This window comes from Centroberyx gerrardi, chromosome 8 (assembly GCF_048128805.1).
Source record: "Centroberyx gerrardi isolate f3 chromosome 8, fCenGer3.hap1.cur.20231027, whole genome shotgun sequence".
Lineage (NCBI taxonomy): Eukaryota > Metazoa > Chordata > Actinopteri > Beryciformes > Berycidae > Centroberyx > Centroberyx gerrardi.
In genome coordinates, this window is record NC_136004.1 from 21603548 (window position 1) to 21619576 (window position 16029).

At 42.1% G+C, this 16029-nt stretch overlaps 1 protein-coding gene across 2 annotated transcripts in view; it reads left to right on the top strand.

The window, feature by feature from the left end:
• The first annotated feature begins 10531 nt into the window (after positions 1-10531).
• Positions 10532-16029, top strand: part of ptch1 (patched 1) — a 51517-nt gene continuing 46019 nt past the window's right edge. Inside the window, exons 1-2 of one of the 2 annotated variants that reach the window (XM_071894762.2) lie at positions 10532-10617; positions 14804-14996. In XM_071894762.2, the coding sequence (XP_071750863.1) occupies positions 10615-10617; positions 14804-14996 (196 nt within the window). In that variant the 5' untranslated portion in view covers positions 10532-10614. Of the gene's footprint in view, positions 10618-12347; positions 12874-14803; positions 14997-16029 lie in introns of those variants that run through there. The other variant, XM_071894760.2, reaches the window with a different exon arrangement.

Consider the following 16029-nt stretch of genomic DNA (forward strand, 5'->3'; position numbering starts at 1 on the left):
TTAAAAAAATGCACACTCAGTCACACTGATGTGGCCTACTGTGCACCGAGACAACACCAGAGAGGGAGAGTGTTTAGAATAAACTGTTGAAACTAATGGTCAAAGTAACTGTGACGTCACCCGTTGACTTTCTGTTGGCAGTTTGAAGCCCAGGACTGCAGGAAAAGCTGGCCTATATGGCCTTATATAGTCATATAGCATGCACCTGTGTAGCTGCAGCCGTGGCTGCTGCTGCTAACCTGACTTTCTCTCTCCAATTGCCAACCATAGCCGTCTTTACGCAGAGCATTTATACCGGGTTTATGATGGAGCTGACACAGTTTTGATTTCTGTGTAAAGATGTCAAGCCGGAGAAAAGGAGGGTTGAAATAACTCTGACCAACCTAAAGCCAGAGAAATGCCTGTGCCAATGCCATGGTAACTATTTAATGTAGACAACATCACACACCAGTTATCCACTGGTAGCATGTATATGGCAGACTGTTAAGTAAATTCAAGCACATTTCCACTTTATGTAGATTGTTTACATTCAATTTCATTGCTTTATTGTTTAATAGTATTTTACTGTTTCTATTGCTTACCTTTTCTGAATCATGGGGTTCCGCCCTTCAATTAAGCATACATGTGATTTACTAAGCAGTACTTTATTTCAATAAAATCTCACAATTTAGAATTTTAAACAATTAGCAGCTCAATAGCAACACAAACGTGCTGCATGCTCGTTTGCATGCAATCCAGTATTCTTACAGTATGTATGTGATTACAGAATACAGAGTTTCCTTGCCAAAAAATGGTCCCCAGCTAAGGAGCTACGCTTTTGTCACTGACTAACCATACATTATGCATGTCATATCTATTGGCATTCAATTTGATAAGCACATGATGGTATTCTTCTGATCTCAGATGCTAAAGAACCCATGGGGACATTGTGGTTTGTATTGGGTTAAGGTTAGAGTGGGTATTATTGTGATAATTCTGGTGCAAAGGAGACAGTCTATGTAAATATATGGCCACACACACATATGCACACAAACACATTAGCATGCAGGCACGCACACACACATGCTTGCACACATGCATACAGACAGTCGTATTTATCTTATAGCTCAATCCAGACCCTGTTAACAACCATACTGTGTCCCCATCTTTTTCTTGTTTTGGTGAATCAGCACATGGGCAGATCTGTGTTTTTCCAAATGACTTCATAATTGAAGACAAGTTCGGCTCATCTTTGCCGATTGCATTTTATGTCCAGATGCTTAAGGGAAACCATTCGTCTTGTTTGGATGTTGACTGGATGTCTGACAGAACTTGTGTTGGAGTTTCGTGCCTTTAAAGCCTGTTTACACATACAGCCCCATAGTGTATGCCAGGATCAGGGAGGCTCCATTTTGTACAGAGTGTTCCATTAAAATATTATGAAGTGAGGACAGGGATGAATACTAAAGCGTCTGTAATCTGGATGAAGTAAATTCCTAAAATGTATTCCTGAAAAGTTTCAGAGTCCTCACTCTTTGTCATCATGTCTCTCGCCACTGATATAACCAGGAACAGCTTTCAGCCTTTCACTGTCCCCTAAGCCAAATAACCTCATTTAATGGTGACTGTGTAACAGCACATGTTGATTTTATTTAAGATTATTTATTTGGCATTTCTGCTCTACACACCAGCATGGTGGGGAGAGGACAGGTGAAGGCATGTTTCATTCTAGAATTGATTTTTACCCGCATGCCTATTTATTTTAATAAACTGGTTTTATGTTTTGAAATCGTACCTGACCTCTTTCAGCTCATATTTTATTTTTTCCTCCAACACAACAAGAGATGCAGGGAGAGGGTTTGCAACAAATACCTACAGAACACCATTACATCACACATGACGGATCAGTTCACCACCTAATCCCAAACAATGCTGCTTTTGAATTGAACAGATACATTTTTCAGCGTTGCCAAGTCCTTTTGAGTTAGCACCTTCTCCGTGAAAAGCGAGGCTGGATTCAGATAAGCTGTCAACGGCACATTCTGTGTATACACAACAGGCCTTGGCAGTCGACGGCAAGGCAAAGCAATAATTAAAATGCAGCCAATAAATGCTCTTCTATTACATCCAGCTGTGTTTACATTCAGCCATTCCATCTGGAAATGTCGAGTCAATCTCCCTCTCTCTCCGTCAGCCTCTACTTCTTCTCTTTCTTGCTGTCACCACTTCTATCCTCCTTTAATCTCTTCTTACCCCTGTCACCTTAGCTTCTTCCACATTCATGCACACCTGGTACCTTCTCTCTCTCTGAACAGAGAAACCCTGTTGAACTTCTTCCTCGGCGCCCTGGTATCACGTACAGTTGTTTGGAGGTTTCAGTGGAGATTATGGTTGATGAATATTCACGAGTAACAATTTTGGCAGGACTGTGAGAGTGTTTGACCAGAGGGTGCCCACATCTCGACCAACACGCATAAATTAGGCAAGAAGATTGTTAGCAGGCCGTAATTAGGAAACAGGGAAGTTAGCCGAAAGATACAGACATGGGTAATTATGACAGCTATTTTCCCCTGCTCATCCCAGACCTCACAGTGAGCCCACCAGAAGTTTAACCAAAACAGATTAGACACCAACAGACAGGAATCATGAATGCACACACACACACACACACACACACACACACACACACAAATGCAGGTGTGATAGTAAGATGACAGGCGTATGTTAGGTAGGTTTCATGATCCTCCGTCCGCAGATGTGCTGCAATCCAACCATAAATCCCTTTCCTCATTTTGCTCTTGCTATCTCTGGAGATGTCCTAGATTGAGCTGTGTTTGGGCTAATTGGCCACTTAAGCTATGACCTCATGGTGTTGTGGGGAAAACAAGCAGATGATGACTGCGACGGCACATTGATGAACACTCAGCCAACAGAGAGTTGATACAGACACAGTGGTTTGGCTGCAAGTGCTGTCAACACACACTCTACAGGCCCACAGCGCAATCTCAAACGCTGATATCGAAATGGATGAACCCTATTGTCCCTCTCTCTCCCTCTCTGACACTAACTCACTCCTTCCTCCTGTCTCTTTCTCCACTCCTTACGTGTAAATTGGGGGTTATTAGTTTGCACTTCAGTTCTCTTTAGGGGGATCAAACATGAAGTGCAGAGGAGCTGTAACCTTGAGAATTGATTTTCCCAATTGCACATATTTCAACCTGGGAGCAGCAATTTGTAAAAACTGATCCAAGGTCGAGCTTTACAAGGCCTGATGTGTCCTCATTAGCCTTCTTGTTACCTCTAGAGATGCTCAAAACAAGCCAGCATCCATCGCAGCTGCACAAAACTGTGTTTCCCAGCAGATATAGGTCTGTCCGGATGCTTAATTTCCATGACAACTGACACAAAAACAACCATAATTGAAAGAGCCAAGGACGTCCGAGTCACAATAAGGAGGATTTGTTTGTGTCAAAGGAGCTCTCAATCACACATTGTTTAATTTACTCTGTGTATTGCATTGTCTGTGGGTGAAAAATTGTGCATTTTGTTGGACACTCTTTGCTCATTCTTTTGACATTAAAAAAGTCGTTGCCAGAGTCTTTTCCAAGAAACATTAAATTACTAACTTCACCAAAACAGAAGTTACTTAAAGAGATATTGATTATATTTCTTTTGATGATAATATAAATTCTTACATTCCTTTTAGGTAAAAATCCTACTTTCTCCCTATTAAGGGATTCTATTCATCACTCAGGGGTTGAATTCAGATTTCAAAGTGCACCTTGTGTTCATCAGAAAAATGTAAACTTTTATAACAGACACCAAATCCTGTAATTGCGGGTTTTGGCACTATTAGGCACACCTCAGAAGAGCTCTGGTATTCCAAATACTGCTTAATGCCACTTCGTCACCATTAATAGGACTCTTATTCCAGAACTGTAAACTTCTACACATGGGGAGAGGCAATTACTGACACACCACTGACAAAAGCTTTGTTTTGGTAAACGAGAAACATAATTGGCGACATAAATACTTTGTGGTGAGAGAGAATTTGAGAAATGTGTGTTTTATACAACTGAGGCTGTGAGAATAGATGAATTAAGGAAGACAAAGCTACGCATCCTTCCTCGGTCTTGTTGAAATCATTTCTCTTAATGATGGTTGACGCCGCTTGTTTATGGGGTTGAATTCCATTCAGGAAGGTAACAGTTCCCGCCATTGTTAAGACTCATCTGAATAGGAGGTCTGGGTGAGTAAACAGAGGTCTGGACAGCTTATGAGGCTCTTACCTTTAAATGTGTCAGTTTTTCCAGAGGGCCTCATAGAGAGACCCACCTCAGTCAAGCCCTCTACCGCACTGAGCGTGTGCAGTCAAAATGTAATTTGCTGCAAATGTTAAGTTTGTGTTTATAATAAATCAGTGTTTATTTGGGTGTGTGTATGTGTGTGTGTCTGTGAGTTGATTTGTAGAGGAACCATGAAAAATCCCTTTCTCTACTTTTTACAGAATTTAGAAAAATGGATATGTTGAGAAACAAGCTCCATCTGTTTGCCTGCTCTCTCTCGCTTTCTCTCACTTTCTTTCTTTTCTCCTCTCTTTCTGTGGAGCCACAGCATTGATATTGTATTATGCTGCTTATTTGTTGAGGCCATGTGTATACATTCAGAGCAGCACACGTTTCCTGTTAATGTTGGAGGCTGAACTCACTTCCAAAAATTACAGCTTCTCAGGCCAGTTCTGCAGAACAGACCACTGCCTTGTCTAAATACCAGCCAGCTCCAGCATTGTCTATCCCAGACCTCAAGACAAATACAGGCCAATCGCAGCAGCGGCTTGCTGTGTGGAGTCCAAATGGGATTAATAGGAGTTTAAGTGGTTAAATGTCCGCAAATCAATATCCATAATGTCCAACAAATTTAAGTCTTTTATTTGCAGTCCCACACGTTCTGTCAGGCACACTCCTCCTCTCGTTTCTCCACTTTCACTTATCCTGCCAGCTTACTTTTCTGAGAAACACAGCCACAAGGTATGCATATTAAGAGTTTGTTAAAAAATATACAGTATGTAAGAACACACACACACACACACACACACACAAGCACGCAAACACCATCTGAGCTCCTGCCCGATCAAACCCTTTAACCCAGTTCTGAGAATACTGTGTAGCTACACCCACTTTCAGTATATCTTACTTTCTTTGCTATATGAGTATGATTGGATTCATGCATTCAAATGAATAATATTTATTCATCTGAAGTACTGCTAGAAACACAAAATCACCTTGCATGAATTCAAACATGGATCTAAAATGAATGTGGGCTGCGTTTTTCTGCTTGTCAGTTTACCTCTTCTGATTAAGTCAGTCAAACATAGGCATTTTCTATGATATCACATTATGATGCCTTCGATCCGCTTCTCCGTCTTGCGGCTGAAGGGAGCACGGTGGAACTGCCCTCTTGGATCGTCTCTGAGCTGCACTGATTGTGCATACAAAGCCGGTCGGAAATTGGGAGAGGTAAACAGAGGCCAGGCGGTGCTGCAAGCTGTCAAACAGCTCTGTGTATGATTGAAGACAACCTTGAGCTGGAACATAAACATCCCAGCAGGCTCTCACCGTGCGCTCAGCCCCTAACGCCCCGCAGGCAACCGTGATGGACCGGGGGGAGCCAGCAGTTGGGTCAAGATGGAGGAGGAGGGGATAGTTTTATGGCTTGGCAGAAATATTGGAAACGTTACCTGCTCGTTGCCTCCAAGAGGAGGAGGTGCGCCGAGTGGGTTAGATTAGAGATTTTCTTGTGAAGACGAACACACAGACACACAGATAGAAACACTTACAAACACGCACCTTTGTGTTCAAATGATATGCACACACACACACACACACACACACACACACACAAGCACACACATGCTTGCTCACACACCTATGTATGTCTACTATTACAGTAAGGTATAATCATAAAGGTACAATATGATGTGTGTTTCTCAACATTAGCACTATGCAGCTAAAGCCACATGTGCTCTATAAGCAGTTTGCATTTCTCAATGAATGATCTTTTAATCACCAAGAACCCCTCACTCCCAGGCATCCATATTTGTTTTCTCTCTTTTAGAACCTTTGGAATGGAGGAGAGAGAGAGAAGAGAGAGAGAGAGAGAGAGAGAGAGAGAGAGAGAGAGAGAGAGAGAGAGAGAGGACATTCTTACTTAATTGGGATCTTGAGTGCATTTGTTTTCAATAAAGAGGTGTGCTTTGTTTGCATTCTCTCTCTCTCTTTCTCTCTGCTGTTTTTTCTTTCTTTCTTTCTTCAATGCGTTCCCTGAGAATGGTTTTAAATGCGAGTGGCTGCCTGTTCACACTGTGCCACTCTTCCACCTAGCCTTATGATAGCTGGCAAACACAGCTGGCCCATCATTTCCATTCATAACTAGTCAACTAAGAAGCTCACTGATTTAGGAGAACAGAACTTCATGTACTAGACAGTTTGTTTACAACAATGTGTGGATGGACACTGTTGGAAACTGTTGCTGTTCCCTGTGGCAACACACAAAAGTCTCTGACTAAAACTAAGTTAGAGGTTGATAGTTTCTCATGGTAATGGCTATGAAATAGTTCAGAAATTACACTGAATCATGAGATGAATCCATATCTCCACATCAAGTCAATTTTTCTATAACTTGAAACACATTTTTTTCATACGTCTGACAATGAACCTGGCTAAAAAGAGACTTGGGTCTTGACTGAAAGATATTAATTCGCTGGCACACTGCTGCTTTGAACTGTAATCCACCTGCAAATCATAAATAAGTGCATGCACTAAACAGGGTTTTTCCTTTTTTCCCATGGCCGCTAGCCAGCCGCCAGCCTTGAGGGGTGTGAAGGGCCCTGCCAGGGGTCAAAGAAGGTGATTGGTTGATGAAGTCATTCCGGGATTGATGCCCAATTCCTCCAACTCCTAAATGAACCCTTCGTCTCCTTCCCTCATTAAGGAATCCATGTGGATCTGGAAAAGGACTGGCTAAATATGAGCGATAAAGGAAAGGGAGATGAATGTTGACCAGTAAAATCCTTGGAGCCACAAAACTGCTGAGGAGTTTGATTCTAAAATGATATATACATGCATTTTTAATACTTAACAAATGCAGATATACTACCCTGAAAGTGTCTTTTGCTAGTAAAAGTCTGAGGGAAGAATCAAAATCAATTCACCAATGTCAATTCATCAAGTACAATGAATGTACAGGGACATATCCATAACTGACATAAATATAGCTGCAAATGGCGATTAGTGGAGTCCAAACCCATGGGGCAAATTATTTGACAGTGAGAATATGGTGAAAGTCCTGGGACAGCAGGTGAAATGATGCCTGACATATTGCCATCTGAAAATGTGCCACATGGTAAAGTTATAGAACACAACCAAATGTGGTCTGACACAGTTTTAGGCCTTTTCAAACATTTACATGTTTACATGTAAGTTGCTTGCTAAGTTTTGTTGCTTGAACATATGGGCATTAAGGAATTATGCATTCCTTCCTGTTTGCCAGATGGTTAAAAATATCAAAATTCTGTGATACGAAGATGATGTAAGCAGCTGAAATATGCTGTGTGTAAAATTTGGTGGACAGTGAGGCAACTTTGTAGGATAAATACAAAAAAAATAGGTAGTATTGCATGGGTGGCCTGATGGTGGTGCTATGGAGCACGGCCAACTGTCTGACACACTTCTGGACCCATCCCAACATGTATGTGAAATTTGGTTGCTGTAGCATTTTTTGGAATTATGCCTCAATTCCTGTTTGTGTGTCATCTCTTTCAACTTCATTTGTGCCTGAAGAAAAAATGGTTTGGATTGAATCTAGTAATCTAGGAAGTTTTGTTTTGATTGGATCACCTTTGTGGAAGAAATAGTGAAAAATGTGTAACTCCTGAGCCGTCAGCCAAAACATAAAGTTGCTTGTTATAGCGCCATCACCTGACCGATTGGTGTAATTTTTGTTGCCTCGCTAGTCGGTGAGTTTTGAAACCTATCCATCTAATTTGGTTGCTCTAGGATTTATAGCCTCTGAGGTACATACTGTTTTAGGGAAGAAGAAGAAGAAGAATCTAATGTGCAGACATGCATGTTACAGGGACAACAGCACCTCACATTCACTGCAAAGAGACAATAACAGTAAACTACACATATCCGTCTACATTTAGACATTCAGCACTCCAGGCATTTTATGTGCACTCAGACAACATGGCATACAGCTGTAGCACAAATGGTGAGTGTCCAGCAGTTCATTGGAACAGCGTTCCGTGGGATAGTGTGTGTGTGTGGGTGGGTGTTACAGTAAACTGAACAGGATTAGAAGTATGAAATCATTTCTGAGGCTAAAGTGGGATAGTGTAAAAAGACTGCAAACATTATGAGCAGTGCAAGATTGTGCAAACCATTCTGGGCGATAGTAAATAGCATGGAACAAAAAATAATAGTAGAATTACAGTCAGGAGAGGATACCAGTAGTTCAGCAATAAGAGGAGATGAGCAGATGGGCTACAAAATGACTGTGACCAGTTGCAGTCTTGTAAGAATTTGATATTCTTTTAATCAGTAATTATGTGTGCTGCGTTGTTTCGCATATAACTTTAATCACAAAATGATAATACAGTTATCACATAAGTACAGGGCAGCTACTTCATCTTTATAACTTTCTGCTTTTGGTTAAAGGACAATAACTTACAGGCCTAAACAGACTCAGCCCCCAGTGCTTACAAAAGGACTGAAATCCAAACTTGTGTCTGCAATGCAGGCAATTAATGAGTCATATTCTTGAAGAAAACTGATGGAGAATGAATTTCTCCAAGGTATGATTCCGAAAGTGAACGATCAGTCCATCTGATACATATTAGCACATGGCGGTAAATAAAAAAAGGAAATATGTTCATGTTTGGTCGAGGGTGTTTTGGCATCCTATGTGCATACGTATTTCATTAGGTAACACAGATGCTTGCAATATAATCTCCCAGAGCATTTTTACTGGCATATCTTTACAACCTCTACAGTATTTGAAGGAGAGGACCATTTTCCACAATCGCCTACGGCACTTTGATGGAGTCCTACAGTGTTACCATCACGACAACAGCCTTAACGTGTCTAGTACCCAGATATGGTGTGGTGGTTATGACTCCTGCCTTTGGAGCCATAGGTACCCCTACTTGCTATAGGGGCATATCCCGCTGTGACATTCTCACCTGTGTCTGCCATCCCAGGCCTTGTTCTACATGGGGCCATTAGGAGACATCGCACCCTTACTTTGTGCCCCCATCATTTATTTTTCCCTCTCAGATGCCTCACTAGGAGTCTCTGATGCCATTTAAGTTGCATTATTCTGCAATCAGTGAAGTCGTCTCTTCTGTATCCAGCCTTCCTACTGATTTCAAAGGGAAGAAAATGCTGACGGAACTGAACTGACGACCCTATTTAAATAAAAACCGTAGCATGTCTAGCAGCCATTATCTAAGCTTTTCTCAAAGAAACTATCTGAAATGAAGCAGGGTTTAAACCAACTAGAAGAATACGGTTGAATTTGGTGATCTCGGCTATAGGCCAGTTCATAAGCAATCATACAAGAGAAAAATAGACTTGTTGAGAAAAAAGACATTCAGTGTGCGGTAGAGTGAGCAAATACAATATTTGCAGCTACACAGTGATGTTGTTTAAATTGTCATCACCAGTCACTCCAAAGAGTTTTCAGGCACCAAAATTCAATATACTGTAAATTTTATGAATTTGACGTGTGCTTGAGTGTGTGCAGGTGTCACTGTGTGTGTGTGAGTGTGTGCCTATGTGTGCATGACTTCCTATGTATACACGTCTTTCTGTTTGGGTGTGTGTGTGTGTGTGTGTGTGTGTGTGTGCGTGTGCATGTCGTATGCTTGAGTTTTTATGTGTAGCATATGTGTCTGTGTCTGTCTCTGTGTTTGTGTGTATGTGTGCGTGCGTGTGCATGCATGTGCATGCCTTCATACGAATACAAAAGTGTGTTTGTGTGCATGAATGTATGTGTGCATCTGTGTGTGTGCATGCATTCATACATGCGTTTTTGTTTGTGTGTATGTGTGTGGGTCTGTGTGTCTGTCTGTGTGTGTGCATGTGTGTGTGTGTGCGTGCCTTCATATGTGTACAAATGTGTTCGTATTTGAATATGTGTGCATCTATGCTCTATGTCTCTGTGTGTGTGTATCTCTATGCTCTATGCCTGTGTGTGTGTCTGTGTCTGTGTGTGTATGTGTGTGTGTGTGTGTGTGTGTGTCTGACTGACTGACTGACACACGGGATGCTGCTGTGCATGGGTTGGCACTGTTTACAGTTTTGGGCTAATCACGTGATAGGCAAAGGGTCCTGCCTATGCAGCGGACGGGACCACCCACGTGGCCAAAAGGAACAGCCATGTAATTGTGAGTGAACCTTTTCCAACGCAGAGCAGGATGCCTGCGACCAAGACGGATTACGATGCGTCCGACTCTTTTTTTCTCCCTGCGACAATAAAGCAGCTCTTTTCATCTTCATCATAAGTGACAAGTTTCGGAGTCTACCGGGGGCGGATATTATTGATTTGTCCAGGAACCTTTCCCCACCTTGACGGAAGATGGTAAGTGCCGCCTGGCAGCCAGACAAGGCGCTGTAGCGCTTTGACGCCTCAGGTGTGAAATCTTGGCCGGCTGATAAACTGATATTCTGGTCCATCAAGTGGTTACACTGGCTAATTACCGCTCCGACACTTTATTGGGTTGTGTCGGTTTTACTCTTCCAGTTATACATTTCAATCTAGTGTCAGTTGGTTTGATAGCTTAATGTCTTTTTCCAAAATAAAAGTGTAAACTCGTGGTTGTATTGGCTATAGTTCTTAGGCTTTTTTTTTTTTTTTTTTTTTGCCTGTATTTTTTGAGGACCATAAGGTATTATGTGATAAACCTCGTAATGACTTCATAACAAGGAGTCTGTGTTGCTGAATTTCATATTTCAGTGCTCATTAACATTCCATGCGTGCTTAATTTGAAAAAAATATATATATATATATATATATATAAAAAAAAAAAATGCATTGGGATCTTATACCCGATTTACGATGTGATTTGAATAGTCTCTTCAGATATGAGAAATAATCATATTGAACTTTATCAACATAGTCCAATACTGCATCCATATTGTAATATTGTAATAGGTCTACTACTGCATAATAGGCTACTGCATCCACACATCAACATTAAGTGATGTAGGAAAAATAATCATTTCCATGCGTAATTGTACAGACCCCAAAACCTTACTTTTGATTGTGAATAAAAAAATAACAGCTAAATTAATTAGTCTGATAATGTTACAATTTTAGGCACAGCATGATATCCGCGAATAATTAATATTGTCAAAGGGTGTTATCTGCAACTTATAAACTATTAACATAATTCACTTGGGATGCTGTAGCGCTTCTTTACGCATCCGCACATACAGCCTTATCCTTATCCTGGGTTGAGGATGGAGGATTAACTCTATCACCTCAACACATAGACATCATTACAATTGAGCTATGTCTATCTACAAAGGACTATTATATGCCTAAATATTTTATCATTATGACTATATGTAGCCTATGACATTATGATTCCACATCTCCAAAAAAATAACAGTTGTAACATCATTATGTTTGTTTATTATTGTAATTTTAATATAGAAACAGTTTAATCTATGAACAACAAAGTATGAGTTTATTTTGCACTCTTGGTGTCGTCTCCGTGTTTTTCTTTATTACAGACTAGCCTATGCTACAGTAGAGCTAACATTATAGCACCGAGACTGAAATTTAGGACCTCCCCTTGAACCGCTGTAATTTGAGGCCCACCTACCACCATCATGGTGGTGGTAGAAAAAAAAATCAAAGTTAAAAAACTGCAGTTCTGACATTCCTCGGGCCCCTTCCGACGAATAGACCGTGTACCTTGCCTTGGACTTGGGTTTTCTCAGAGAAATGCTCCCTTTAAGCGACGCAGCTCTATGTGGAAAACCCAAAAACCAAACGCACCAAGAGGGTTTGGCTCTCTGCAAGCCTCCCCTGAAGTTGGAGATGCACACATGAGGTCTCTCTGCCTGGGTGGTCTCTCTACTTTAGTGAGCTGTTGCTAAGCAGCTAATAATAGTCGTGTTTGCTGAGTAATTTTTGCCCTTCTGGAACCAATCAGATGCAAGAAAGTCCTGCAATCTGACAGCCCCAGAGGCGGGATCTCGACTCTTTTTTTTTTTTTCTGCTTTTCACCCCTCCTCCTCCTCTGCCTCCAAATGGAGAGAGGTCTTTTTTCTCCTCATCTATTGAATCTCAGAGTTGGCCGTGACGCGCGGCCCAGGGGAAGACCACATAGATCTCACCAGAATGCAACGACCATCGAGGTTCCTTACCCGACGATTTGTGTATGGGAATCACTTTGCGCACCTCGCTTTTTGAGAGAAACTAACTTTTTTTAAGAGACACGGTGAATGCGGTGAAAGCGGTGGAGACCTCCGGATCACGAAATGTTGGGATGGAAGGCGCAGACTTTGACTCGCCGTCTCCAACAGGAGTATGAAGTCCTACTTCACGGGTGTGAGATCACCGAGAGTGAAACTTTGTTGCCTTGGGATATCGCTACACGCTTTCGGGGAAATATTATCAAGTGGGAAACGGTAACCATCGCGCAGTCCCCGCAACATGGCCTCGGCTGCTAATGCGTCCTCCGAGCAGGAAAACAGAGACCCCGATCGGCCGAGGATAACGCGGAGGAACAGGGGGGACTATACCCGCAACACACCGCTGGATTTGGAGTATTTGCAGCGGCCGAGTTACTGCGATGCGGGTTTTGCATTGGAGCAAATATCCGAGGTGCTTATTTCACGTGTTATTATGGTGCAGTTGTTTGGTCTTGGTTTCATTGTAGCCGCAAAAAAGTGGCCAAACTATGTCCAGTCGCTGCTAGGTAACGGGATATAGCTGCGGACGGGCTGGGCAGGGGGATAGAGGGCTTTGAGACAAGCTTGTAGCGAGCCCGGGTTGGGTTTGTTTTGTTTTGTTGAACTTTTTTTTTTACTATTCGTCTGCAGTCGGGTTGTGTTTTCGCAGCTGGAGCAGGTCGTGTTTGCAAATAAATTGTAATAACTCGATTGTTGCAGCCCCCAAAACAACGTCCCAACCTATAACGGTCTCAAGGCAAAACATGCAACTTTCAGTTACAGGCTGTATTACCTTAGGCTGTAACTCAGTCACCAGCTCAACGTGTCCCGGTTCGTGTAGCTATCGGGACACAAGCTGAGCAAGTTTTTTGAGCGCCCGAGTAAAGTTTTGTGTGACATTATCTTAACTTAGGCGAATCGCTCACCTCGCTTAAAGAAAAAAAAAAAAAATCCATGTGGCTGCCCTCTTCCGTTCACAAATATTGTAAGTCCCTCTGTGATGGCTCCTCCACTCCCCAGCCCGGATCACACAGGCTGCTGGATTGGGAATGGAGTTGTGTGTGGTGGTGGTGTGTGTGGCTTTCACCACATGCACCTTTTCAGGGGATTTAATATAGGCCTATCACCACTTGATGTGTGCGCGTGGGTGTCCTTGATGTGTGTGTGCCTCAACGGGGAAAAAAACACTATATTATAATATTCTTATAATATAAGGACATATATCTGTGGCACAATAGTGAGCGTATAGTGACCTTATTGTGCTTGATTGTATTTGTAATTTCTTATATCACTATAATATTCTTATAGGGACTTATAGCTTTTTGATATTTGCATAGAACCCTTCCAAAATCGTTTAAGATTACTATTAGCCTATATATTTTTCGTGTGTTTGTGTATGTGTGTGTGTGTGTGTGTGTGTGTGAGAGAGAGAGAGAGAGAGAGAGAGAGAGAGAGAGAGAACCTATTATCAAAAAAATGTCATATAGGCTAATGCTGATTTGACAGCTATCTCTCTCTCTCTTTTTTTTTTTTTTTTTTTTTTTTTTTTTTTTTTACCTCCATCCACGTTGGAGGTCCAACCACATCCAGAGCTTTGGGGCAGAGTAACAGCACCCCTCTCAAGTTCTAACCGTGTTGAACACAAAACGGTGACACCTATTACTGATAATTGTCAATCTTTCTGGATCAACATCTTAATAACTCATCACTGTCCGATGAAGTGACACAATGAGGCCTTAGGAAATGTAGGCTGCTGTATGCAGGTGAACTAATGCTCTGTTTCTGTGCGTGGAGCCGTGCATTAATACATCGCGCTTTTGCATGCATGTAGAACTAGAGTACAAGTTTGTCCATGTCAGTGATATGATATAGCAACCCAGTGGTTCTCAAAGTGGGGTCTGGGAACCTCCTGGGAGCCTTGAGTGGTTTCCAGGGGGGTCTCCAGCATATCAGGAACAGTTTCATTTCACTGTTATTTCATTCACAGTGAGAAAATGTATAAGTGTGTATGACTATTTTGATCATAACTCTCACTGCCCCTTCCCTCCTACGTTATAGACACGTTTGCAATTCTATAGTATATCATATGTAGCAACTAATCTGCTCACATGGGGTTCCATAATTGGGTCAAAGTGTTATCTAATGGGGGGTCTGGTGGTCTGATCACGTTGGGGGTCCTTGACATGAAAAGTTTTGGGACCCCCCCGTGATAGCCCATCCCTAGCCCATGTGGCATACATGCAATTCAAAAGCTGTTTTGTTTTCTTTATTGCTGACAGACTCACCTGTCCAGGTAAGCATGGTGTTGCAGTGTTTTTTTTGTTGTTGTTGACAATAACATTGGGACTCTTCTCTCGTCGCAGGGGAAGGCGACTGGGAGAAAGGCACCTCTATGGCTGAGAGCGAAGTTCCAGAGACTTTTATTTAGGCTGGGCTGTTACATACAAAAGAACTGCGGAAAGTTTTTGGTTGTGGGCCTCATGATATTCGGAGCTTTCGCCGTGGGCTTACGGGCAGCTAATTTGGAGACGGACGTGGAGAAACTCTGGGTGGAAGGTAAGATACTCTGATTTATTATTGATTGTTTTTTTCTGAGACGTTATACTGTTTATTATCTCTGATGCAAGTGTGTATGGAGGGGTGTGTGATGAATTGGGTGTAAGATGCTCTATTATAGATACTGTATTATTTATTAACGCGTGAAGTGATACAGTTTGTTATTGTGTGTGTGGAGGGATATGGGATGGGTTGGGGTGGGGGTGAGGTGGGGAGGGATGGTGGGCGCTACTAAACAAGCTAGGGGGATTGTTTATTGTATAGGGTCTGGCAAGTGGCCAAGTCAAACTTGAAAATAGTTTTATTTATCGTAAGCTACTTGTTGCTTCGGCTCACAAACCGTGACGGATGCGCGCACAGGGCGACGCGCAGTAGGTGACTGTAACCGAACACAAAAGTAAAGTTGTAATTAAGTTCATAAGCAGCTTTTGGGGGAGAGGAAATTTTGTCAAAGCCGCCATTTTGTGAGAGTGTGTGAGTGTGTGTGAGTGTGCGAGTGTGTGTCTGCCTGCCCCCAGCAGTTGAATGCTCGCAGACTGTGTGTGGTCCCGTTTTGGACAGCTCTCAACTTTCCAAAAAGATTTGTCTCCGGCTGAAGGGAAAAAGCGGAGTGCGGACAGGAACTCGTGTTTGTGGAGTGGATAGACCGCTCACTTGTTGTTCTTTGCGGAAACAGCTTATGAAGAATGAATTCTTTTTTGTTAGAGAAAAGGACTGTGTGTATGGGTGGTGTTTGGGGGGTAAGGGAAAGGGGCTGCGCTTTTTTCCTTTCCTTTGATCTGCATTCCAGCACTTAGGGCGAGAGTCAGCTATTGGAGTCATGAATGGAGCTGCAGTTTTAGCTGTTGAGAAATGCTATATGGATTTTTAAAATTATATATTAGCCTATATAATATATGTTATTTAGCCTATACACATTTCTTGTGTGTGTGTTGTTGCCTTTTTTCTTTTTTGCGCTGGCTAGTCTGTTAGGATTTGGCAACCCATTTAGACTAGCCTCCTTCAAATACAAATCAGAAATGTACAAACCATT